Source organism: Gymnoscopelus braueri, assembly GCF_963280865.1.
Source record: "Gymnoscopelus braueri genome assembly, chromosome: 17".
NCBI classification, from domain to species: Eukaryota; Metazoa; Chordata; class Actinopteri; order Myctophiformes; family Myctophidae; genus Gymnoscopelus; species Gymnoscopelus braueri.
Window position 1 is genome coordinate 14,515,514 of NC_137617.1, and position 27,563 is coordinate 14,543,076.

Consider the following 27,563-nt stretch of genomic DNA (forward strand, 5'->3'; position numbering starts at 1 on the left):
TCTCACAGTCAGATCAATCGCCTGTACAGTCGCTTCACCACCCTGGATAAAGGTCAAAATGGAACCCTCAGTCAAGAAGATTTCCAAAGCATCCCGGAGTTGGCCATCAACCCCCTGGGGGACCGAATAATCAATGCCTTCTTTGCTGAGGGGGAGGACCAGGTGAACTTCAGGGGATTCATGCGAACCCTGGCTCACTTCAGGCCGATGGAAGACAACAACGAGAGGAGCAGCGACCCCGCTGCCGGCAGCGGCGAGCCTATCAACAGCAGGACAAACAAGTTACTCTTCTCCTTCCGCCTGTACGACCTGGACAGAGATGGCAAGATCTCTCGCTACGAGCTCTTACAGGTCTTGCGTATGATGGTCGGTGCAAACATTTCGGACGAACAGCTCGGCAGCATCGCCGACCGAACCATCCAGGAGGCTGACTGGAACGGTGACAATTCAATTTCCTTTGATGATTTCGTCAAGTTGTTGGAGGACTTGGACGTTGAGCAGAAAATGAGCATCCGGTTCCTACACTGAAGAATTGTCCACTCTGGATGATTGGTGCTTTTCCACACCAAATGTTAACAAGACCCAACCCTGCTTCAACACCTGCCTGACCTGGCTGACCTACAATATAGAATACAGGACGGATGGATGGATGGATGGATGGATGGATGGACGGATGGACAGAACTTTTTTTTATCCTGCGAAGGTCACGGGGGTCACACATAACACACAATTCAATTCAATTCAATTCAAATGAGCTTTATTGGCATGAGAAAACATACGTTTACAACCCTGTCAAAGCAAGTGTCCAAATATAATAAGAACAGTTGAAAATGGGGGAAGTATATACAGTTGGAGGGGGTACCGCATTGTGTAAACAGAGCTATGTCACATTGCGTCGTTATATACAGTACATGTTATATATACAGGGTATAAAGCTTTTTTGAGACAAATAGCAGTCTGCTTTTCCAGTCACTTTAGGACAAATAGCAAACAACAACAAACAAACAGTCACAATGTCATTACAGTATCCCGCCGCAAGCTTAGGCAAATACATGAGCAAAATACAAGCAATCACAGTGTCATCACAAAAAAAAAACTGACATCGTTACAGTGTCAACAGTGTAATCAGTACAATAACCGCACCCTACAGTGTTAGGCTATACTGCTGTGGGTCAAAAACACTGGTGATATTACGATGCAGCCTCTGCCTATACGATACATAACGAGACGGAGATCTCTGATCATTTGGCTATGCAAGACTAATTACATGGTAATTTTTCATTAAAGCTCAATGAAGTATAGCCCTGTTTAAGCATATAGGGCTGTTGTCTTAGCAGAAGTTTCTTTTTAATTTTGTACCATTTTCTATGCAGACTGTTGTTTTAAAGGCGAGCTTCGGAATCCGTAAGGTGGCGGAGAAGCTGATCTCAGACAGAACCACCATCGATAATATCCAGACCAAGGTGATGTGCAGAGCCTTATCTGGTACAGTATTAGGCCTATTTGCCTGTAGTTGGTGATAGTGTGGAGTGTTAGGGAATAGAGTCTTTTATAACACTGCATGGAGACAGTTCACCAGAACCTATTCCTCAGAGAGGGGAACAGGTTATCTGACATTCATTTATCCTCCAGACTAACAAGTTGGTGAATGGGATCTGTTGGCAAATGGACCATTACAAGGATTACTTCCCAGTTCACCCCCATTCTTTCTGGCATCATGTTGAAGTGTCCTTGAGCAAGATGCTAAACCCCTAACTGCTCCTATGAATAACCTTTTTTCCCCCCTCGAAACTTCATCTCACTCTGGCTTAGCATACTTTCACCTTCAAACTTTAAAATATTAATTTTCTTCAGGAATAGTGAGGAATTCTTTCTAGCTTTTGAAAATGTTTTGACTTTTGGAAATATTTAACTTTTTAAAGTAAACTTTTACACTGAAAGTCAATTGATAATGTCACAGCAGCACAACGGCTTTTTTGTTTTGTTTTGTTTTGTTTATTCGCACAATAAAAACATACCAAGGTAACAATTTTTAAAAAGACAGAAATAAGTAAGAAAACCCATATAGGGCTTACAAGGTTCTCACCTAAAAAAAAAAAAGTAGTAAGTTGAACAGTAATCAAACATAAGACACGACAAACAACAACTACTGATATGAAGTTGAATGTGTGTGTGTGTGTGTGTGTGTGTGTGTGTGTGTGTGTGTGTGTGTGTGTGTGTGTGTGTGTGCGTGTGCGTGTGCGTGTGCGTGTGCGTGTTTGCGCGCGTGTGCAGAAGTAGGGCTACATTCTGGTGGAAGTGGAGAGGCTTGATTTATCAGGCTGGCCCTCTATCTATGTTTAAAGTTAAGAGTGAAGATGAGGAGTTGTCAATAAGTATGTGTGTATTCCAGAGTAAAGAACCTCTGTGTTTAATGGAGAACTGGCTATGAGTGGTATATCAATGTCAAGCCCACACTGTTTCTTCAGAAACAGTACAAGTCCAGCACTGTATGTGTTATTGTGTTCATATTCTTTCCTGTATGTATGGGCTGTTGCAGTTCAAGTGCTGTGGAATCAGTAGCTATGACAACTGGAGCACCTTGGGAAAAAGCAACGTGTTCCCAGATTCTTGCTGCAAGGTGAAGGCCGAAGGCTGTGGCCAGAACATAGAGAACATACACAAAACGGTCAGTAGTCAAATCACAGCGTACAATATAACATGTATATACACATTTCAATTGAAATTCAATTCATAAGGTAATTGTGCCAGTTTAATTTTCAAATAATAGCAAAAATAGCAAATCTGCAACTTCATTTTATTAAGCAATTTTGCAATAGGCAATATGGGAGTCCTTGGTTGGAAAAGTTTGGGAACTTGCCACAGGGTTCACAGGCAAACATATATTATACATATGTACAGAGTCAGACACACACACACACACACACACACGCGCACGCACGCACGCACGCACACACACGCACTAACGCACACACACCCACACACACACACACACACACACACACACGCACAAGCCCCCTTTTTATTTTTGGGACATTATTTGACTACGTTTTACTCCTTAGGGTTGTGCCATGGTTGTAGTGAAAAACCTGCTCTGGGTTGGTGCTGTCTGCCTTGCTCTTGGAATCCTGGAGGTAAAATGTTGTCAATAGATAAATTCCTGCTCTTGGTTTTCCATCGTTTCAAACTTAAACTACCCCTAATGATGAATCAGTGGCAATATTGTTTAGACTCATTTCTATGGAGACAATTAGCTTACATTTTATTTGTTCATTTCTTTTTAAAGATAACATTCTTCTGGTATTTTCAAGGCCCAGACTTTCTTTTGATAGTGATAGTGCAGAGAGACAGGAAATGGCAGGATAGAGAGATGGGGAAAAGGGTCTCGGGTCGGATTCAAACACAGGCCGGTTGCACAAGGACTGAGCCTTAACGGCCAGGTGAGCCACTGGGGCGCCCATACATTTTATTTGTGAGAGAAGGAAAGAATAGTGACTCATCTTGAATGTGTTCATCTTTTCAAGCTAATTTTCTTTACCTTGATCTTTGTTTTTATCATATTTTATAAGACCAATCCGCACCAAATTTAGCACAAACACACAAGAATCACAGCAGGGGCCACAGGGACTCCGTTTCTCCGATCCGCACCAAACTTGGGACAAACACTGTTCAGGGGACTGCCATGACAATAGTCACACCGTGTGGCCCCGAGGGGCCACAGGCACGTATAATGCATCACATTGTGACATTGATTGTCATGTTGTGAGCTGAAACATTTTAGAAAATCTAGTAAATGTTGACATTTTTTGAAAATATTTTTTATACTTAATTGAATCATTTTTTAATATATATAAATTTTATGTTAGAAAATTCCATTGTAATGGTCACGTGGGTATCTCGGAGGTCTGTGCCAATAACCTGTCTCTTGTTCTGTTTCAGGTCGCTGGCGTTGTGTTCGGGATATGCCTGTGTTTGAGCATAAAAGGGAAAGAATATTTAAACATAGATTGATCATCACATTCCACAATACAGGCTAATCTTTTTCTATTGCTTTGTGGGTTTACTTTGCTTTGGTAGTGTAAGTGATATTTTTGAAGGTTTTTATTAAAAGATTAAAGTTCTACATTCTGATAGTAATCATAGAGTGTTTGTTCAGTAACAGGGATCTCCCCATCTCTCCGGCTCTTTAATAAACAGGAAATATATTTTCAAGTGGGTTGCCAGTTTCATACAACCCCCCCCCCCCCCCCACCTCCCATCACTATCAATTTCACTTGTTTATCTTGTATTCTGTATCCTGTAGTTCTCTCTCCTGATTGGATAAAAGTGGTATGCTGACCTGAAAATGTTTTTTCTGTTTTCTAAAGAGCTGGAGTGACTCCTGTTACTGCATGAACAAACACTCTATAATGATTAATATCGACAGAATATAGACACTTATTTTTCAAATAAAAATATCACTTAAGTCCCTTTAACCCTTTGTGATCAGCTGCTTTTGGACCTTAATTAAAATTCAATAATAAGAATAAGAATCATCATCATCATCATCATCATCATCATCATCATCATCATCATCATCATCATCATCATCACCACCACCACCATCTTCATTTTTATTATTATTATTATTATTATTATGATTTTGTAACACAGCACATATATCCTGTTGAAACAAAGCCACACCTATCTAAGGTAATAGCAGACCTAGTGCAATCTGGGAACCCATCGTCAAATAAAAAGGAAAAACAGCGCCCTCTGCTGTTTTTTGCGCAGCTCTGAATCTGTTCTTGAGAGATTAATTATAGTGTGATGGCTTTTTTTTCTCTTAATTTTACTTTGACTGAATTCTCTTTGTTTTGTGCAGTTAAACACACTTTGTACAATTAAAAAGGCTTTCTCTCAGTTGTTATTTGTTAATCAAAGGGTGTGCATGCTTAACATCCGGGGGCAACATACAAAAAAGGGCAAAAAAAGAAAAAAGAAAAGAAAAACAGCGAATTTATAGACACAAAATAAGTTGTTTGTTATTGTCAGACACTCGACACCCTAGCCCTAGAAGCAGGTTTCGCGGGCTCTTTAAATCTACTGGTTTACCCCAGCGTGATCTAATATGAGAGTGACGACACAAGAATGGAATGCGAAAATGCTCGTTCTACCTCAAGGAGGAAGTTCCAATGTTTGGAACTACAGCCCATGGTAGCCCGCTTTGCGGCGAGATCAGAGCGTGTCATAACTCTCTCTCTCTATGGGTCTGGTTTACCCGCCTCCTCCTCCCCACAGCTGAGCACGACTGACAGATAATTGACACAAGCTCTGTTGTATTTGGAGGTAAATGAGTGAAATACACACCTTGTAATGTAACATTCAACCTCATGGAAGTTGAGAAGAGTTGTCAGGTAGGCCTATTGCCAGGAGTGAAGACTGCGAAACTTAAAGTCACATCTTGAAAGAGAGTTGAAGGTGAAGTGAATGAATTATCTTCATGACAAAATGTCATTAGAGTAGATTTTCCAGGGTGAGTTATACTGTACCTAACAGTTAGCTGCTTAGCATTAATATTTCCATGATGTGTAGGCCTAATATAGCTGAATTGTGTGCAATTTCACATTTATTATTTTACTTGGTGAAACAAAAACGAGTCAGGATACAGCACTTTAGTGTGCTGTGAATATGTTGTTGTACTGAGCTGTGTTTTAGGCTTATACTGATGCAACATGCAGGCACAGTAAAGCACATGAAGGTAGCCATCCAAATGTGTGTGTATTTCAGTTGTGGTTAGTAGGCTATGTGTTGTTTTAAAAAAGAGTAAAAGACCAGAATCCAGATATGTATAATATGTTGAAATTGAAATTAACAGATCACTAAGGTGCTTGAAGGTGCTGGGTCCTGGCTATATACTATTCAATAAATATTTAAATAAATAAATACACAATGTTTTGTTCGAGTGCACAGCACCAAATATCCTTGTATGATACCTTAAAGCTACTGATTAAATCCTCACCTCTACGTTTCTCTGGATAAGAGCATCAGCTCTCAACAAGCAAAGTGATAAAGAGGATCTTATCAGCTCAGCTACAATGTTTTCGCAGAATGTTCGCCCCCAGAATAGGGAGGCTAAAAGGTTCATGTGGTTAAAGGTAAATGATTGAATATAAGACACAAATATTTCACACTGCTTGGTGTTAAGAGTTTCAGCAGTGTCGGAGGAATTACTCAAATGTTTTACTTTAATAAAAGTATCAATACCACAAGGTAGAAATACTCGGTTACAAGTAAAAGTCCAGTATAAGTGAGAGAAAAAAACCCCAGTAAAAGTACAATATTGTTGGCATCAAAATATACATAAAATACCAAAAGTAAAAGTACTCATTATGCAGATTATCCCATTTCAAAAGCTTTCAAAATGTATTGAAATCTTTTTAAAATAGAGGATCTACACTACATAGAGAGGACAAAAAAAAAGCTATTTATACTATTTATTTATTTGTTTGAAGTGAAAGCATGAATGATTGTGTTCATGGTCTGCAAATGATGAAAAATAGAAGGACTTGATTTGAGCAATGTTTCTGAGCTGGAAGAAGCATGATTGTACAACCATTGCAGGACAAGTCATATACATCTTCTATGTCTGTATAACAAGTAATAAATGCTCAATCTAGGCATTATCATTTTCTTTTGCAAGTGCATTTACAATTTACAATCTAGGCATTTAGCAGACACAATTAATCCAGTGCGATTTACAGTAAGCAAGGACAACACAATCTATAAATCAAATCAAATCAAATGCATAAAAATAGTAAAATGTGTTGTAGGGTTGGATCAGGCTTTGAATATATTCGGATGCCATACCTTTGGTTGTTCTACCATCATGGCAGTAATTATTACATAATGTACAGTAATAAAAGCATAAAATATAAAATACTATATTCATGTAAAATGAAAATATTTCATGCAAAATCTAAATTGTGTGCTCACATACATCCCCTGCACAATGTAGAGTTTGTTGAGCGTCAATATCGCATTTGGTTTATAAGCAATTGAAAATACAAATTACAAATAAAGTTGAGTACTTACTACTTATGGCCCTATGTACAGTAGCTCTGTGGTTGAATATCTGTCAACTATCCAATATAAAACTAACTTTGCTGCGGCCCCATTGACTGGCTTGCAATGAATCATGTTCAGTGACTGTACCTGGTTCTGGAATACTAGGCTATGTTGTGTGACAGGATACAGTATATGTACTAGTAGACTGTGTATGTTGTGTTGTGGCTGATGTTGACGATAGTGAGTTGTGACAGGGTACAATATACAGTTCATGCATGAGACACTCGTCATTTCAATTTCTTCCTTTCTTCCTTTCTTCCTTTCTTCCTTTCTTTCTTTCTTTCTTTCTTTCTTTCTTTCTTTCATTCTTTCAGACACTCAACGGTTATGGTGCTATGTGCAGTACTAAACAACAACCAGGATGAACATGTTACCGACAAGCATCTGTATGGGGGCTACCAAGGGTGAGTGAGAAGATGGCGGCTAGGAGAATGAGGCTGGTCGGTCACTGCCATTGACACGGCATGGGAGCTCCCAGCAGTGGAGGAAAGTACTGGCGAGCTAGCCGGATGTATGGAGGATTGAGATGAGTGGAGATGCCACTGGAGGGCTCATCCGAGGATGAATTAGAGAGAAGGGGCCTTTATCTCGATCTATCCATCGGTTCCAAAATCTTACCCTGGCCATCTCTTACACAACTGATGAAGTCAAGTAGAAGACTTCTCAAGGTAGGAGGAACCATTTTCTTTTTTCTTTGCTGCTGCTGCTTGAGTTGTATGCTGTGTGTATTCAAGCTGTTGTACTATTGCTGTCATTTTGGGAGCCAATGACTGGGTGGAAATTAAACATGTTCAGTGACTGGCTCTGAAAATGAAGGCTGATGAGAATCTACAGTGTACGCTGTGTTGTTTCTGCCGTTGAAGTTAGTAAGTTGTAACGGGGAACAGTATGTGATTCTTGGATGCTTCAATTATCCTGTTGTGAGTTTGCTATTTCCTTTTAAGTTCAAGCTTGAGGTTTTGGCTTTTGACACAAAACAGCCTTCAATTCAATCATCATCAATTCTTCCTCTGGTGGTTGTACTCTGCCATCTTCTGGACCTTGTACTCCATACTTATCAGCAATCATCTGCTTCAACTGACTCTTGAAAAACCCAGCCTGAGAGTAAGATACACCAAGATACACATGAAGAGAAAAAACAGCTATAAATAAACCAGCACATTAACTAATACACTGGAAGACTAAATTACTCAAATAAGAATTGTCTGGAATGTCTGTGGTAATGCTGCTTAAAACACCTTCCTAATGTTCTACATCTCAAAATGTGTGGTGTGCAAAGGAAGTTCCATTTCAGAGAAAATAATTTTGGTTTTGTTGAAAAGTAACATAGCACCTTTTCTTGCCTCCCATATGTTTTTCAGACATCATTGCCTTCAGTATTGATTGTATTGGCACCATATTTTTCATTAATATTTTAAATGTATATCTCATTCACAACATTGAGAGAAAAAACTAGGCATAAAGCATAACATAGAAATAGAAGGACAAGAAATTGACATTCCCCACATTTTAGTCCAGGCAAACTAGCATTTCACATGAAAGTAATTGCAACAGAATTGTTTTCTTCACAGACCATTTCTATTAAGTCACCAGAACAACATACTAAAAGTCCTAAGAAATCCTAGTTGCGGAATTATGTTTAATTAGTATCAATCCAAAATGGCCGCCAATTATTGTCAAAAAGTCATAAAATGATGGTAACAGATTTTTTTTCTTCACAGACCATTTCTTTGAAGTCACCAGAACAACATACTGAAAGTCCTAAGAAATCCTAGTTGCAGAAATATGTTTAATTGGCATCAATCCAAAATGGCAACCAATTATTGTCAAAAAGCCATATAAAATGATGGTGAGTCCAATGTTCATTCATCTGTGATTTCAATTTACTTCCAATTACATTTTGAGGTGAGGAATTCAGATAAAATATCAAAATAATATGTCAGCCATTTTTAACCAATATAACAGAACTACAGGGTATTATTACCACATATTCTAGCAGCATTTGATATCAAAGTAATTGTAACTAAATACTAATTGTATTATTTTTCACCATACATCATTTCTATGAGGTGTCCAGAACAACATACTAAAAGTGCTAAGAAATCCTAGTTGAGGAAATATGTTTAATTGGCATCAATCCAAGATGTCCACCATTATTGTCAAAAAGCCATATAAAATGATGGTGAGTCAATGTCAATTAAACATATTTCCGCAACTAGGATTTCTTAGGACTTTTAGTATGTTGTTCTGGACACCTCATAGAAATTACAATGACTTTGATGTAAAAGGCTAGTTTTCTAGACTATCTAGTAATAACACCCAGTAGTTCTGTTATATTGGTTCAAAAATGGCTAAAATATTGTTTGATATCTGAATTCCTCTCCTCAACATGTATTTGGAAGTAAATTGAAATCTCCGATGAATACAAATTGGACTCACCATCATTTTATATGGCCTTTTGACCATAATTGGTGTCCATTTTGGATTGATGCTAATTAAACATATTTCCGCAACTCAGATTTCGTAGGACTTTTAGTATGTTGTTCTGGTGACTTCATAGAAATGATCTGTGAAGAAAAAAAATCTGTTACCATCATTTTATGACTTTTTGACAATAATTGGCGGCCATTTTGGATTGATGCCAATTAAACATATTTCCTCAACTAGGATTTCTTAGGACTTTTAGTATGTTGTTCTGGTGACTTAATAGAAATGGTCTGTGAAGAAAAAAATTCTGTTGCAATTACTTCCACTTTGAGCTCCAAAATGAGCTAGTTTGCCTGCACTATTTCACTTATATGACGTTCGTCTTTCTGTATGCCAGGAAATCGAGCACTGTGGCCACATTCACTGATAATCTCCATGATGATAGAAATATCTCTAGACAGTGCTGCAAACTTCATCCCCAGGCCAATATGCTGCTTCGTAGGTTCAGTATGTGTTCAGGTCCTGTCAAGTGTGCACTTTTTAAAGCATTTTGCACTCCATGTATACAGCTTTCTTGTGGTGCACATACAAGAAAGGTAGCATGCGGAGGCTTAAAGTGGCCTACAATGATGCCCTGAGGATTCTACTTAAGGTCCCTAGATGGCATAGTGCCAGTCACTTGTTTGTAAACGTGTGGAATCCACACATGTGAGGCTCTATTAAGGCACTTTATGGATTCATGTCTCGCCTGGATGAGTCCCGGAACAGTATTATTGAGGATATAGTCAATCCTGGGAAGAGCTGTCTCCGGTACTCGTCCAGGCTAGGTACACACTAGAGAGTCAGCCTCTATTTACGATTTTATGTTTTTATTTTTTTAATTTTTGTTTAATGTGTTATGTGTGATGTCTATGGACTCTATGGACCCCCTGTGTGTCTGGAATAAAGTTTGAATTGAATTGAATATGTCGTATGACAAGTTATCAGATCTGTAGTTCTGATATTTCTGAAGATTTTCACAGCTAAGCCCAAAATAGGGATGCCAGGTTTAAAGTTATTAAGATTTGAGAAAGTTTGGCCCAAGGGTGGCGTTAGAGAAAAGGCCATGGCATCATCAATAAGTAGGGGTTATCCTCTGTGGTTCATGAAGGTGCACAGAAAATGTCATGGCAATGCAGTCAGCATTTTTCTTTTCTGTTATAATTCTTTTGCCTTTATTGACAGGTACAGTGTAGACTAGAGGGACAGGAAGCATGGAGATAGAGCAGGGGAGTGACACGCAGCAAATGGCCAGGAATCGAACTGGAGACTCACTGTCAGACATTAGAGCCCATGTGGGATGTGCCCTAACTATTTGGGTAACTATCGGGTCGCCCCGAGGTAGTACTTCAGCAGTAGCTAGATAAGTTATTTGGAACCAAAATGGGGGAAATGACAAAGAGATACATTACCTTATGTAAGCCAATAGTGATCAAAGCCAAAACTGCCAGGCCTAGCAAGGTTTCAACAATAATCAGTGTGATGAGGTCTGTCTCTGTGTACACCTCTACCGTGGACACAATCTGAGGGGCGGTCATGAGAACAATTAAATCACTTTCTTCTAAGTCTTCTAGTGAAAATGAAGAGTGAAATGAAAGTAGAGATGCAATGTTACCTTTCGAACAGGGGGGACCATTCGAACAGCATTATTCTTAGAGTCTGTTGAAAGGAAGATGTATTTGCTTCTGTCATACTCCAAAGTGGCTGTGCTGATCAAAAGGAATTTGGCTGACTGGAGACCAATCTGTGGGTTGGAAACAAAGAGGGAAGAGGATAAGGAGAAGTTTTTGTTTGAGACAATTAAGCCCAGTAGGCCAGTACCCTACTGAGACGACCATTCAGCGAAAATAACAGATCTACAAGCTGTAGATCGGCTATATTCAGCAAAGAGATTTGATGTAGAGGGGAAAAAGGAGGGCCAAAGATAGAGCCCTGGGGAGGCCGGTCAACAAAGTATATAGCCAGGGTTTAAGGGGTTAAGAGACAATCCATTAATGCAAAGGTTTAGAGATCTGTACTGTATATTCTTTTCATTCTAGAATACATGTAGCAGAAAAACCCTTGCAGGCTTGGTTGTTTTCAATGATGCTATTGAAGGAATTTATTGTTGCACTTATGAACATTGTCAGCACCTACTGTAACAAGTGTCAAGACAATGACCTTAAAATGGCAAAAACTTGATTGAACTGTGATTTTACATGTTAATAGAAATGGTATTCACCTGCTCGATCCATTCTGAGCTCAGGTTGGCATAGATGTTGTAAACATCATGCTGATTTTTCACCATGAACACGTTGCATCTGAACACTGTACATCTGGCAACAAAGCAATCCTATGGGCAATTAAGGACAGATTAAACCAAATTCAAAGCAAAATGTTATTATGCAATCATAATAATTTTAGCATACACAAAATTATAACATTTAACTAAATGGCATGAAGGATATATATAACTATAGGCTACATAACTAATAGGTGTTTGTAATTTGTGGATGGTAGCTGTCAATGCGCAGACCATATTTACCACTGTATGTGTTTTATTGATCTTATCCACAAAATCTGAGAGAGTAGGTTCCTCATCCTTATCTCTGTAGCAGCCTGGAATCTGCAAGTTGTGTTAGTCCAATGGAGAATATAACATTAGAGTCACAATAGGTGCAACTCATTGAACTCAATTGAATGTGGCATGAGAAAAAGTTGGTCACGGAGCAGTTTGAATGTTGTTGTGCTTGAGCTCCAACATGCACTCAAGTGTTCATCCATGATGTGAGTCACCTTTATATTATAAGGATCCACCCAGATGTGTTTTTTACCCAGCTTCACCGGCACCTTGATGACCACAGTAACGTTAAAGGCTCTCACAAGGTTTAAAACCTGAGAGGAGATAGAACATGATAGAAAGAAGGGGGGTATATTCATTGATGTCACTTAGCAGTAAACCTAAAAGCTGAATGGAGTTGATAAACATAAAAGATTTACATTCTTTTTTTTTTACCGTAATTGATTGCATAAGTGGTGTCTGCAGATCATTTTTTCCAAAAGGAAAATTGTTGTAGCTGGTTGAACTGAATGGAAATATTAAACATTTTACTTCATTATAAAACCTTGACAAGTTTTGATCTATTCCCAATTATAATGTTTAAATTAATCACACAAATTACTATGTGAATGAAAAGAAACAATGCAAACCTTGGATTGGAAATGGAAAGAAAGATGCTGTACTTCACATCAATCTCTTTCTCTTGGTAAAGTTCACTTTTTTGTGAATGCTTATCATTTCCACTGAAACAGAAGAGAAGTAATTGATAGACAATAGAAAGCACACACAAGCCTTGTGTGTCGTTACTGGGGGATTGTGGAAGAAAAGCTGATATGTAATTATTGTGCCATCACTGAAATCAATAATGTGTTACATTTTGTGTTTCATTGAGTTATGTTATGTTTAAAATGTCAAAGTGTCAAAATGTGGTTAAGTGATGCAGATAGACTTAAATGGCTTTTTGAACACAAGGTATTTGCATTGGCTGATTATGTGGAGAGAAAACAAACAAAAAGAACATAATACATGACATTTTTATTTTGGTTACAAATAATCATTATTTCTTTAGTTTTCTTTGTATAAATTGTGCAGCTTTCATTTATTGAGAAGTGAAACTTTTATAATTATGTTTTTTGAATGTTTTATAAACCTGTAAGGGGTGGGTTTTTATGAATGAATGGATGGATGGATTGATGGATAGATGAACAATATTCATTCATTCATTCACGAGCAACACAGTGCAGGGCCTTCCACTAGTGCCTAGATGACAGTACCTTGTGGCAGTTGCAGTGATCGGTATCTTTCTGTCAAGTTCATTGTTGGTATCTTCTACCCAATAGGAGACAGTGAAAAGTACCTAGAATGGAATGGATCAGAGAAAGTGCTTTAACCAGTCAGTGTATTATTCTACCAAAGCAGTCAAAAATAAATGTTGACGGCAATTTTTATCTGATTGTCCTTGCAGAGGTGTGTGAGAAGAAGCGAAGTTAGAGAAAACGTGAACCTTAGCATTGCTTTTGAAAATAGGCTTGTCAATGGTGCAGTCACTCTTCCCCTGTGATACACCATCCTCACTGTCTATAGAGTTACATTCCACTCTTCCCTGGGTAAAGACAAAGAAAACCACAATGCATGTTAATCACACATCTTCTTTAACCAATGACAACAATTTATGAAAGGTTTCACGACATTCAGTTTTACAACACATTAAAAGTAGTTATCATGGTCCTTCAAACGTGTATTTAAAGTTTTAACTGAAAAATCCGCTCCAGTGATCCATGGCAGGGTTTTTTCTAAAGCCTTTTCAACTGCAATGAAAAAATAAATCTTTGCCTGCGGGTGTCACTGTTGAGGGATTTTGACTGTCAATCATCGCCTCTGTTCCCCCCCCCCCCCCAAAGGAATGAATAGGGGAGGGGAGGAGCGGAGAGGAGAGGAGAGGGGGCGGGATTAATGGACTGTGATATCAACGTCCAGGGGCCAATCACAGATTAATTTTCAGCCTAATTATTCAGAAACCCCAGACCACAGAAAATCCACTGAATGTTCAAAGTTCAGTTTTTTTGGGGTCTAATTGAGGTCATAAGACCCTCCAAGAAACATTTAAAAAATAAAAAAGTGAAAATGAATGTCATAGAATCTTTAAGGCTGAACTTGGGGTTAGTTACGTTGCATTGACGTTACCTTGGCAATACTGCCTTACCTGCTGTATGGTGAACTTCCAGTATGAGATTCCAGGAGGGTATGTGAGAGTGACACAACTGTTAAACGAGTTCTCCTCTCTGTTCTCAACTGACACCATTATGTGGTTCAGTTCATCTATGCCCACTTTAACTTCTGTAAAGCTGATTATGATTATGCAAAAACAGAAAAGAAAAAGTTTAATTATTGTGTCTTCTTGATTGCAGGTGAATTCATTAAGGGAAAGGTAAAATATCATGTTTGCCATTCACTTACTGTAGCTTTCATACTGTCCTTCTAAATTAAAAATATGGTTTACAACATCCTCTGCTGGTCAACCCAAATAATACATATTACTAATACATTGCTTGACAAACGGCATCTAAAGAATCAGGTTGCTAATGAATAGGAATATACGTTTTTTTCAAAGTTCTAGACCAGTTCAGTTTGTACTGTATTTAAACAGTGACGGTGAAACAGCCACAAAAGACAAATGTACGTTCTGGTGAAAGTGGGGATTTTTTTGGTAATGGCTAAATATTAGTCAAATTTCAATCTCAAAGCTCACACAAAATCCCTCCTTCTACCTCCAGGTAGTAGAGAGAGTCCTTTATAGTCTACCTCTGAGGTGTCCATCAGGTCAACTGACTGTCCACCATCCAAATTTAACTTCAGGGGTGACCGTCCCTTTGCTCTCAGCCCCTAGAGGCCTAGACTGTTGAACAGCATTCTCTCCCCTGTAAGACCTCCTCTCTTACACCTCTTGATGTGGCCCTTTTTATTGTTGTTTGTACTTATTGGCTGTCTTGTTTGTTTTGTCTGCGGTTATTGTATTTGTGTTTTTAACTACCTCCCGGTCTGTTAAGCAATTTGGTCAGGGAGAGTAGTTTTTAAATATACTGTATAAATAAATTTGACTCAACTTAACGAACAAGCAAGCCCAGAAAAGTATTGAGTGTTAATAGCGTTAGCAAATGACCTTGTTGTACAGTAGTTTTGATTGAGTTTTGGAAATTTGAAATCAGCTGACAGTAGAAATGCCATGTGCGAGGCAAATTTCTGTATCAATAAAGAAATCAATTGCATAGGGGCGTATTCATAAACAGGCACTCAATAAATCATGTTTTGATAGGTATCATCACCAACAATGTAACCACACTCTTAGATGACATGTGTACATTATGTCTCACCTGCTAAAGTTGAAATCAACTTTGAGGTTGTCAGTACAAAGGTCATCAGGACCACAGTTGAGTTCAAACCCTAACTGTGGTACAAGGGAGGAATCACATTTTCTGTAGTTGTCAAACAGTTATAATGAGATGATGGTCCTGCAAGCTTCAAAAGTCTTTGAATGTGATTTTACTCTGAACTGGTAGCCATAAAGTTCAAGCTTTGCACAAAATATGAGAGAAAGCGGCACACCACAGAGTGCACACACACCATCCAATATTGTAGAGGTGCTGACCACGGTGTAAAATATTTATATCAAAGGATCAGGTCAGACTCGTAGCCACGATACAGAGTATAATTTTATAAAACCAACGTTTCGACCACTGAGGTCTTCTTCAGGGTTTTGAAAAAACTTTGATTTTAAGAGGCATAATGTGACATTGGCAGGGATGATGTATGGCATTGCTGCAAACCAAGATGCATGCATTTAGTTGAATGCATACACTGACTTGCATAGTAAACACTGAGTACAATGAGTGTTGATAATGTGTTGTAGATGAGGTTATAATATTGGAGCGTAAAGCTGTCGTCCTATAGTGGTATGTTTGAGTAGTGGAGTGCAAAGAGTTATAGGGAGGAATAAATGCAAATGTTTGTTGTAGCAAGATTGGATGGCAGAAACTATATTATTACATGTAATGTAACAATGTTACATACTGTAATGTTGTTTTGCACAGCATGATCAAGTACCAGGAGGTATGCCGCAATATTATAATAATATTTACACTGTCTGATGCAGAAATGTCAAACTGTGTCTCGCTTCCTCTCTCTGTCTCTCTGTGCCCGGTGCGTGCACACACATTTCGCAAGTGTCATAGGTGCACAGTGTACTGTATGTTGTCACGTTGGCTTGTTGTCACATTACCTGGGCTTTAACTGAACGCTGTGTCTGTCCTGTGCGTGTGCACATGCATACGCAGCTTAGTTGCTGTGATGTTACTGTGTCTCTCTCTCATTGTGTGTGGGGCATCATGTGACTGTGTCTCTGTATTTGTCTGTGTGGGTTGCACGTATAGGCAGGCATAATAGGTGTTGCGGTATCTCTGTGTTTCTCTCTTTGTCTATGTGCATTGCAAGTGCACTGTAAACTGTAAAAATGGCATATCTGCGACATATCATATGGTTAATCTTTTTGCATCTGTGGCACCCCTTTGGGTTGATTAGATGTTGCATTCATGATATATGGCATTTTCTGTTACAAAATATAATCAAAATGCCCTCCCACTAATTTTGGAAACCAATAATAGGCAAAAAGTATGGAATATCAAACGCAGTTTGATGCTCAATGTCACATGACTCATGAGATCATGCGTACTAGGGCTGTCATTGAATATTCCATATTCAAATATTAAAAATAAACAAATATTTGACTTCACGCATTTAGATACAAAAATTAAAGAAATGTAAAGGTAACTTACACGATGATAAGTGGTTGTCTGAGCTTGCTGTGCAAGGCTTGGACTGAGGTTGTTGGAAGATGGAACGCCTTCAAAAGTGAATCTAAGTTTATTATGCAGTTCATTCAGAGCATCCTCTGGACAAGCCTGCAATGAAAGAGCATTATCATGAAAATAAACACAGTCTACCCTTCATGAATGGGATTTCTCTTAATTTATGATTATATTTAGGTTACCAACATACCTCAATGTCAAATTCATGTGAAAAGCAGTGTGGCTCTTCCATGTCAAGAGTAAAAGAGTTGAACACCTCTTGTTGTTTTGGTGTCATGATGTAAGCACGGTTGTTTGGGGTCTTGCGAGTTGAATCCAGTGTCAATGTATAATTAATCTGTGCTTGAGCTGGAACAGTTAAGACTTTCATTAAAAATGTATTATTATATATTATATATTTTAAAGGCTAAATTGGCTCTGTAGTGCACTTACAAAGTAAAAAACCTGAGTGGCGAGTCATAGTGAAGCAGACTTTAGCTGTGTTATTCAAGGGAGAATTGCAGTCCGAGTCGTTGATGGTGATCCGGGCTGGGCTGAATGTCACCTGTGCCTCTACCATCACGACTGGCTTAGATCTGGAAATGGACAGTGTCATATGGGGAGCATACCGGTGTCAAAATGTACCACTAATTGTACCCTACTACTAGTTCACTTGCCAGTGTGGAGCCCCCACCGAGAGGACATAGTGCCTCCCCCGAACACGGGCAACTGTGTTTGTATAGATGCTCAGAAAGTTGGATGCAACATGGATTGGAATCCCTACTCTGCGGTGGTGTATGGTCATATTAGCCTACGCCATCCGAGTGCCCACATTTTATTATTTTTCTCTTATATTTTCCTTTCTTACTATGTGGTTATTGTTTGCTAATAGTAAATACAAGACAGTCAACAGTGTCCTCTGTTATACCACCATTATTAACAGAATAGCTATGAGACTGGCCGGTAGTAAAGGGGAATGCTGGGTTGGACTATTTCATGCAGCTGCAGGGCAGACTGCGAGAGACTGAACTGACTGAACCGAGAGAACTGACCTGGGAAGCTGTCAGACATGCTCTACAGGGTAACAAGGGAGCCGTAAGGTAGTTCTTCATCGGGACTGGTTGGCACCTTACTGGCCCCTCGCTAGCACAGTGGAGAACTGGGTGGAGGAGAAGAGACTCTCCACACCAGAAGTCCCTCACTCTGAGACACCAGTGTCTTGGGAAAATATGGAGGCATAGCCAGGACTTTGGGTTGGGTGTTAGACCCCTCAGGTGGGGGCTGTGTAGTGTGTGTGGCAATGGACAAGAGGAGGACTTCCCAGCATGCACACATAATCCCTATTATTTGAGTTAGAGCGTGGATATGTCAGGCCAGTTTTCAGATTTGTATTGTGTTAATAGGATGTCATGCTGAATTATGAAACCCCAAATGAAACAAAGAGAAGACTTTATGTAGAAATAAAGTCCTGTTCTAGGCCACATTTTAAAGCTCTGCTGCTGCACCCCTTTACATCATGGTATTACAATAGATGTAAATCAACTGGAAAGAGCAAAAAAATCTGAGATTTATATGTCTTACAAAATACTAGAATTACACCAGTGATAGAATTACATCATTCTTTATAAATACCTGAGTAGGAGGACAGCACCCTTTGAACCCACTGCCAAGTCAGGCAGATTGTCTCCACTGAGGTCAAAAGAAGACTGGCTAATGGACAGACCAAAGAACCGCAGTCCAGGCTGGACATCAGAGCCAGGAATTCTCTAAATAAAAAGTAAAGAGAATGATTTAAATGCCTGGGTCGTACCTGTCCAGCAAATGCAGAACGTTGCATGAATCCATAATTAACCTTTGACTCTCACACACCTGTGAGTACATGGGATTGATTGTTAGTCTTCCATCACCATGGAAAATATAGATGCTTCCTTGACCCTCATTCTCTAGTGGTGCTCCCACAGCCAAATCATTCAATCCATCACTGCTGAGATCAGGCAGTGGAGCAAGAGAGGAACCAAACCTTCCTCTTTCTCCTGCAACACCTTTCAACACTGTTTGTCCATCGGATAGACAATCAGCTCTCTGATGGGAAAACAGAAAAACAGGAATGAGAAATATCATTTGAATTCTCATACCTGATGTCAAATGCAGGGGCGGATTAACCCTTTGTGGTGCCCGGTGCTTGGACCCGGTTCGGTGCCCCCCGGGAGCGTTTTGTCAACGGGGGGGGGGGGGGGGGGGGGTTATGCGCGGAGCCGTTTTTCACGCCGTTTGGTGCCCCCCCAAGGTTGGTGCCCTGTGCTTCAGCACCTCAAGTCCGTTGGATAAGCCACCACTGGTCAAATGTATGCATTTGATGACAGAAAGTTAAACATTCTTTACCTCGTGAGTAAGGCTACAGACGTAAACCCTGCCCTCTCGATCTTTATCCGTGAATGAAGGAGCAGATATGAGGACTATGTCAGTGTATCCACTTCGATCCACATCCATGGTACAAACCTCTGCCCCAAAATATGCCCCAATCTGAAACTGAGAAAGACAAACAAATCTTGATTCAAAGGTGGTAGAATTACATTGTTTTTCCTTCATGAATGAATAATATTTTGAGCACAAACCTGTGGATCTGTCGAGGGGTCGATCTTTTGGGGGGGTTTGCTGTTGGAGAACACCATTACCATCCCCATGTGTTTATATCTTGGAGCACCTACAACGGTGAGAATGCCACTTCTTCTTGTGGCAATTGCCATGGAGTAACCTAGAAGAAAACAGCACAGAGTAAACTATAAGTGCTAGATTTTGAAAATAATTAATTATGCTTAGGGTGCATTTAGATGTTGTTAATGACCTTCTCACCAAGAACAAAAAAGACCGTTTTTAGATATGTGGTGTGTCGGATTACATTGGACTAAACAATGACTCCCAAATGAAAGCTATGGCTAGAAGTCTGATGTAACATTCATCAGACTTATTTAGATAGACATTACTATACTTGGTGCTAACTACATACAATACAGTAATAAGAAGTTCATTTAGTACTTTCTCACCAAGATAACTGTCAGGATCCATATCTGTAAGCTCCTTGAAGTTTCCCCTCTGGCCTTGTGTTGATATTTCTTGGTAGCTCCCCCTCCATTGGAAGAAACCAACAGCTGCCATCTGGAATCCTCCCTAGTATAGGTACAGTAAACTGTTTTTTTAAAGGAACATTTTCTACAACATTTTGTTCCATACTTTTTCTAATGGCTGCCACAAGATCACAGCTTGTGTGGTACCTCCTTTAGAACTATAATAACACATGCTGGAAAATGGAGTGGGGCTTAATATACCTTGTTAAAACTACCCTAAAATGTACCAATAAGAAACACTAATTACAGTATAGATAGCATGTAATTACTAGTATCACAGGCTGCCTGAGGAAGAGTGGAGACACTAAAAACGGTGGTATGTAAATTGTGCTAATCAGGCACGGGGGGGGGGTCTCCCCCTGGCTTCAGATTGGACCCCCCCCCCAAGTCATTTAGAATAATAAAAATAAATGTTAAAATAATTTAAAATACTTATTTAATAGAACCTGAACCCACTTTTGAAACCATGCACTCATAAACACGATGTATTTTAAAGGATTTATTTATCAATCGGGTGCTGCGTTCATAATTTGAGGCATTTTGTTCAAAACGAGCAACTTTAGATGCCAAACTTAGCCAATCAGGATGGAATATGAGAAATTGGACAGATCCGTGTTAATCACATGACTATAGAGATAATGTGTAGCGATTTGGGTGATGTTTGGACAAAATCCAAAAAGTAATAGCCAGTAATATAGTAATAGCCAATTGGACCGATCACACTGATCGGTCCAACGGTGCCGGAGATAAGCTGTTAACAGACAGGTGGACAAACACACACACACAGACACACACACACACACACACACACACACACACACACACACACACACACACACGGACGGACGGACGGACGGGGGCGAAAACAGAGTCTCGGCCACACCTTTGGCCTGGCGGAGACAAATATACAGCCATGAGAGAGTGGCATCCTCGCCTCCCGAAATTTTCAATTTGCCCATCTGCTGTAATAGGGTTCTATCATGTGTAGAGACAACCTTTTTTGTCAAACAGAAATTAACCAAGGAATGAGAATATTAACTTAATTTAGCTGCATAGGTTTGTTATTGCACAGTATTTTTGATTACCCCAGGCACATAAGCAACACTGAATCCCTCTTGAGCCATTTCCAGTTTTTTTTTTCTTTTTTCTTGAGCCAGAGCCAGAGCCAGAGCCAGTTTCCGTGATCCTGTAAAAGGAAAAAAAAGAATATCTCACTACTCAATTATGAAACTTTGAAAAATTATGATTTTCCTGCTGATCCAGATTTTATGTGGAATTGGAACTATACCTTCAACTGAAAAGATACTCTCCTGCAAAGAATCCTTGATTTTAACAAGCCCTTCAAAGTCCACTCGATACACGTGCTTCGATGGATCAGTTGCAATGGTTTCCAACTCTGCTCTCGCTGATACACTTTCAAAAGCACTTCCAATCTAAGGATACCAAGATACAGTGTTTGCAATGTTTTGAATGACAATGTTATTGTAAAAAATTATATAATATATTGGTTAATAATTTTGTTGTCTCATCTCAAAAGTGAACATGTTTTCAAACTACAGTAAATAGTCATGGTAATGCTGGGCAGTGACATCAGCATACTATCTAAACTGCCCACAAAAAGTTTGGAAACTTCGGTCTATTATATCAATTGGCAATTGGTGTGCTTAGGTTGCTCAAAACGAGAGCGACAACAGAAGCATATTGAGGGATTTTGGCAATTTTTTGTCGGGTGCTACCCACACGTTTAGCTGTGTTGCTCATTCCACGAATGCCTGATCCTTACAAGCTGCAAGCTGTTTGTAAAGGTGACTAATCAACGATAAAAATTATATAAAACACATTAACACAATACCAATTGTTATTATTAAAGGGGAGATACAATCGACCGAAGTTAAGTTTCCAAACTTTTTGTCTGCAGTTTAGTTCACCTCTACTGTAGGTTTTTGTGGTCCTGTCCTATTCCCAGTACTAATCCTAGATAGACTGTTAATATTTGCTACAACTAGGACAATTTGATACAAGTACGAATTTGTATTGAGTGTCCACTGTCTGTATAACACTAGAAAAGTGCACTCCTCAGATTTCCACCAGGCTGGGTTGCCTTCCCAGGGCTGTGTGAGTCATGAGGTGCAGCTGTAAGGACACGAGGAAATAGGGGGAAACAGAGTTTGTATCAGACGGTGCAACGTTTCGTGGTGCCCCCTGTTGCCTTAAGTGAAAGCGCTTTTATAGATGCGCTGCATAGAGGCCACTAAACATATGATTCCAATTTGTGGATGATTGGATGTTGCATTCATAATATTCGTTCGGGTGGAAGTGCTGTTTTGGGTGTGTTTGCTACTCCAAGTGGGTAAAATGCATGGAACCAAATGGTCCATTTGGAGCCGTTAAGGTCCATTTGTACCGCGGCAGTAGTGTGTTGGGGCTCCGCTACAATATTATTTATTAATTTCATTGATAAGATAGGCTTACACATCTGCAGGAATCACTGCTTTAATTTCATTTTCTAATGAATATTCATAAAAGGCCTTGTTGGCCTTATATGTATGCTTTTATTTGAAGATATTCTTTATTTCCACTTTGAAATTGCACTGTGAATAAAGTGTGGGGTTGCCAACAAATTTCCACCATAAAATGGGGTCGTGGCACAAAAAAGCCCTGGTATGGGGTATCAAAACTCAGTTTTGGAGAATTAGCAAAAAGCGTATTTTGAAGAAATACACTGTAGTTGCGTCATGATCTAAGGAATCCAAGATTTTGATTGCATGAACTACGGTCCAAAAGTTATAGGTCAAAACTCAAAATATAAAGTGACCTGTTATAGTGCTACCATGTGGCCAATGAAAATGTTGTATGCATGCAAAATGTTTCACACCGATCGGGCCAACGGTGTTCCTAATTCCTATGGTGCAAAACCAACACCAAAGCATCATTTGTATTGAGCAAACACAAAACAGAGGCACCCTGTGGATTTCCTACTTCCTTTGTCGTATTTGAAACTGAAGCACAGTGTGCTATTACATATTCTGGTCATTCTCTACACAAATGTCGGTGTTTAGTGCCGTACTTCATTACTTATTACTACTTATTACCCGTAACCATTATTGCCTACTTTTATTATTCTACCTTGTTTTATTTATTATATATGTTGTACATTGTTATATCAGTCTGGCAGAATATGCCAAACCAACATTTCAGTGCACATACTTTTTTGATTATATGATGAATAGAACATATTGAATCTTGAATGGAACTCTATTTTCTATAAATGTATTTTTGTGGTCCAGACTTTAGTACTATCTGTAGAGACTATTGTCTGTTTTGGGGCAACATCTTTAGTCACAGTTTGTTGTACTGGCCACTGTTGCAGCTGTTTAGTGTCAGGTTGTGTCAGGTTGTGGTAGGCTATCATCCTATATAACCACTTACCCCAATGGCAAATCGAACAATGCCTTGCTTTCTAGCTAGGGAAACAGCATTCGGTAAATCTTTTCTATCGTTAGACGCTCCATCAGTAAGGACTATAAGGAACTTGTTTGCGCTTGATCTCGATCCTCTGTTTCCTGAAAAAACATCTTCGCTGTCGGAATAAAACAAAATAATATATTATATATATATATATATATATATATATATATATATATATATATAAACTCTTGTCATAAAATGTTTGACATGTTTGCTACGTTGTCAATATAAAGTCACTTACACAACTGTTTTAATTGCTGCAGCTGTATTAGTCCCTCCTTGTTGTTGGCTAATACCATTAATTAGATATTCCCAAGATCCTGATGTGGCAAAAGCATCAAAATAATAGTGGATGTGGGTATTGCTTGAGTACTGGACAATTGCAAACTGCAAACACAAGAAGAATAGAAAAACATTGAACTGACATATATGTTGCATTTACAGTCAAGCGATTGAAGTGGTTTTAGAGAATGAAGCTGGTCTCTTTTCACGTTCATGTAGCAAACGTCTGTATGACTGTTGTGTTGAAATGACGCGTTGTAGTCCTTTGTCAGGTTTAGCTCAAACAGCAGCCTTTGGGAGCAGTGCAATGCAATTGTAATTGTAATGGTCAAAATTACTTAATCGGTCATTTCTCTAATGGAGAAACGTAGAACAAAGCATGTTGGTCGGTTTCCACACCACAGGTGTGTTATTATTACATTTTTTTAATTAAATTATGATGTATTTGTCTTTTTCTACAAACACATCCATACAGCTTTTTATTCAAAGTAATGAGAAGACAACTGTGCCTGTGTCTAGAATGAACAAAAGAAAGGCTGAATTTTGATAATAGCTTCAAGAAAACAAATCAAGTGATGTTAATATACTGTATGAGTAATTGCAGGATTAAAAGTGGCTCATTTTGGTTTAGCTAGATGTGGTGAATAGGCTACATGCTAACGTTATGTGTGAATTAATTCTCAGGTAGGCCTAGGCTTAGGAGTGCCAGGACATACAGTATGGAAAGTAAGCAAAGTGCTAGGAGACATTGAATTTCTCTGTCTGTCCACTGAATGCTGCTCGCCATTTCTTCTGTAAAACTTATGCTGCACTATTGTTTTGTTTTCATTACACCCCTTGCGCTCTCGTAAATCAATTCAATTCTCGCGCTCTGTAATGACGTTAGTGACGCTCGGGTCGCGCTGCAATTGACGTTTTGGACAGTTTGATATGCGACTTGGGTGGTTAGAGCAAGTTACTTCGTTCAGACTGAGACGCATCTTTAGAAATCCGAATTGAAACCACCTCTTAATGTGGCTCAAGTCGGAATTGTAAAAATCGGATTCCATGTGACCTGTCTCTGTTCAGACTTCATAAAACAAATCGTATTCCAATCTGGATATGGCATAGATCTGATTTAGGCTGGATTTGGCCGGCAGTCTAAACAGGGCCTTTGATCCTTAAGGCCCTTACACACCGGGGGCGATAAAAAAATAAAAAAACTTATAAAGTCAATGCAAGCTTCCACATCAGTTTCGCGGAGCGAAAAAACGTTTTTTATTTATTCGGACCGAGTCCAAATTTTGCGTATATTCGTATAATCGCCGGTGTGTAATGACCTTTAATGTTCTGCACAGCTGAACATAATTTAGCTGCTCATTATGTGGCTTTCTATATCGATATTGCCTCTAGCAAGTGAAGCTCTACATTGGAAAAAAAAAATCGATTGGAATTTGATCATCTGATCAGCATGTTTTCATTGGCATAGAAAATATGAACCAAGCAGTTTGGAAGAAAACACTTAAAGGGATAGTTCACCCAAAAAATGACATTTTTTCTATCAATTAGTCACCCCATGGAGACTTGATGACTGGCAGCGGTAGGAGAGCGGCAGCGGTAGGAGACACAAAGAGTCTCTTTGTGTCTCCTACCGGAACCGGAATCAAATTATTGGCTTAAGAATGCGACAAAAACAAAAAAATATCCATGAATTCAAGTCTCCATGGGGTGACTAATCGATAGAACAAAAGTCATTTTGGGGGTGATCTATCCCTTTAAAGTTAAAAATGTACTTGACCAATTAGGCTAGTCCCACCTGTGTATCACTTCTCATTAGTGAGCCAATCATGGTTATCACAAAAGCCTTCATTCTGTCGAAATCAGAGGCGGAAACACTGCCTGAACCATCCAGTAAGAATGCAAAATCTGTTCCCGCTGCTCCTGCTCCTGCTCCTGCTCCTGCTCCTGCTCCTGCTCCTGCTCCTGCTCCTGCTCCTGCTCCTGCTCCTGCTCCTGCTCCTGCTCTTGCTCTTGCTTCTGCTGGACACTCTGTTAAAAGATAATAAGAACAAAATAAAAATGATGTTTGGGTTGTTTGGATTACTGGGGGACGGTATTGACTGATGGTGTAATCACCTCTAGTAAAAAAAGAATATCTTGCAGTCAGTACTTCTATTTAAATCAACATACAGTATTACTTACCTTCAAGAGATGACGGCACAAATGCTCCATTTCCAACCTTGTCATTTGCAAGGATCTCTAAGCATACACCATTGTATGTTGTGATAGTTGGACACTCTCTTGGAATGGTTGGACCACATGCCTGAAATGGGAGAAAGAAATATCTGAACTCAAAACAGAAGATTTAGTTTTGTGGGGAAAATACACTATATGTCACAGACAGACAGACAGATTACAAAAAAAACTTACTGTAGATGTTTAGGAATAGTTTTACTTACGGAATAATAATAATTAATATAACTGCTGTTAATTAACTCACAATTGTCTTTCCTGTGATAGGGTCATTTGTCATTGTCAAGCCAAGGGACATGTGGACTGCAAAATCTGGCACTGTATTAAACATAACATAAGAAAGATGAAATTATGAATGCCAGCATGTTAAATTATATTGTGTAATTTTAGTATCAAAGGTTTAAGGTTCGTTACATTATCAGTTAAACCGTGTCTATTTCTGAGTATTTATTTGTGTCAGGAAACTGGTATTGTATATATTGTATTTAAAAAGTAACTTTTAAATCTTAAGTACAGTTGAGACCATTCGTATATTGAATAATGAACATAACGTCATGATGATTACGTTATTTTTCCAAAATGGCATATCATTTTTAATTAACTTTTATGTTGATTTTAATGTTAATGTTGTTGCTTACCAACAATATCCATGGGGCTGCATGATTCTGTAGAACTGTAACACTTATATATTTGTCCGCTCCCATCTTGTGCAAGGGGTGCACTGACCAGTAAGCTAAGGAGAGAAATCGGTGAAAAGAAAAGTGTGAATAAAATATAAAATACACCCAGAAATGAAAAATTCTAAAAAGTATCCACTGGCTAATAATGACTGTTTGTTGTGAGAAAAAAAAATCAGAGTGAGAAAAGAGTATGTGATGGGTTAATCTCTCAAGACAGATTCAAATTCAAAGAAAAAACCTTGATCGAGCGCCTCGGTCTGGATTCCAGGCTACAATTCCATGCTCTCCCTTTATTTACCTTGATTGTCTTTGAACCACCTTGTATCCAAATCCATCACCGACACCAGGTGAACTCAAGGATTTCCAAACCACAGGATCAATGTTAAAACCAAATGCAGCTTGGAACACTGAGAAAAACAAGGAACAACAACTCACCAAGGCAATACAACAAGTAAGACGCGCGAACGCTGGAAGCGAACGCAGCTCGAAAATATTGTGTATTTACGGACTTGTAATCCGTGTTATTTCACCGTGATGGGGAGAGAACATTGACATTGTGTATGTGTGTGTGTGTGTGTGTGTGTGTGTGTGTGTGTGTGTGTGTGTGTTTTTTGCAGGCTGTTGTGCATTGTAATCAGAGCATTGTCTAAATTCCTGCACTCTGGCACACTCTGGCGGCTGCTTACAGGCAGTGCACGCATGTGAGTCACATGGGGGCACGAGCCAATGAGAGCATGAACACAGACACACAGACACACAGACACACACACAACCCAAGCACGGTTACATAGTAAGCTCCACTTGGTCGGAGGCGCGGCTTCGC

At 39.2% G+C, this 27,563-nt stretch overlaps 3 protein-coding genes across 5 annotated transcripts in view; 2 read left to right on the forward strand and 1 right to left on the reverse strand.

Moving 5' to 3' along the window:
* Positions 1-528, forward strand: part of LOC308105245 (calcineurin B homologous protein 1-like) — a gene marked incomplete at both ends in the record, with an annotated part of 597 nt that extends 69 nt beyond the window's left edge. Inside the window, one exon of the mRNA XM_080455885.1 lies at positions 1-528. This exon is cut by the window's left edge and continues 69 nt beyond it. Within this exon, the coding sequence (XP_080312011.1) occupies positions 1-528 (528 nt within the window).
* LOC308105240 (CD63 antigen-like) overlaps positions 1-4,905 on the forward strand; it is a 7,650-nt gene extending 2,745 nt beyond the window's left edge. For 2 of the 3 annotated variants that reach the window (XM_080455878.1, XM_080455876.1), the window contains exons 4-7: positions 1,374-1,463; positions 2,540-2,668; positions 3,063-3,134; positions 3,940-4,905. In XM_080455878.1, coding sequence (XP_080312004.1) covers positions 1,374-1,463; positions 2,540-2,668; positions 3,063-3,134; positions 3,940-4,011 — 363 coding nt within the window. In that variant the 3' untranslated portion in view covers positions 4,012-4,905. The remainder of the gene's footprint in view (positions 1-1,373; positions 1,464-2,539; positions 2,669-3,062; positions 3,135-3,939) is intronic. The other variant, XM_080455877.1, reaches the window with a different exon arrangement.
* A 3,147-nt stretch (positions 4,906-8,052) lies between these two features.
* On the reverse strand, positions 8,053-19,475 carry LOC308104988 (integrin alpha-M-like; the record flags this gene model as incomplete). The annotated part of the gene is made up of 15 exons (XM_080455624.1): positions 19,336-19,475; positions 18,823-19,035; positions 18,586-18,719; positions 17,407-17,549; positions 17,165-17,322; positions 16,942-17,067; positions 15,484-15,557; positions 14,316-14,457; positions 13,617-13,715; positions 12,349-12,447; positions 12,098-12,178; positions 11,795-11,905; positions 11,189-11,317; positions 10,986-11,096; positions 8,053-8,205 (listed from the first exon to the last, which is right to left on the reverse strand). The coding sequence occupies exons 1-15, from the start codon at positions 19,441-19,443 to the stop codon at positions 8,053-8,055; spliced, it is 1,881 nt and encodes a 626-aa protein (XP_080311750.1). The 5' UTR covers positions 19,444-19,475.
* Positions 19,476-27,563: the final 8,088 nt, after the last annotated feature.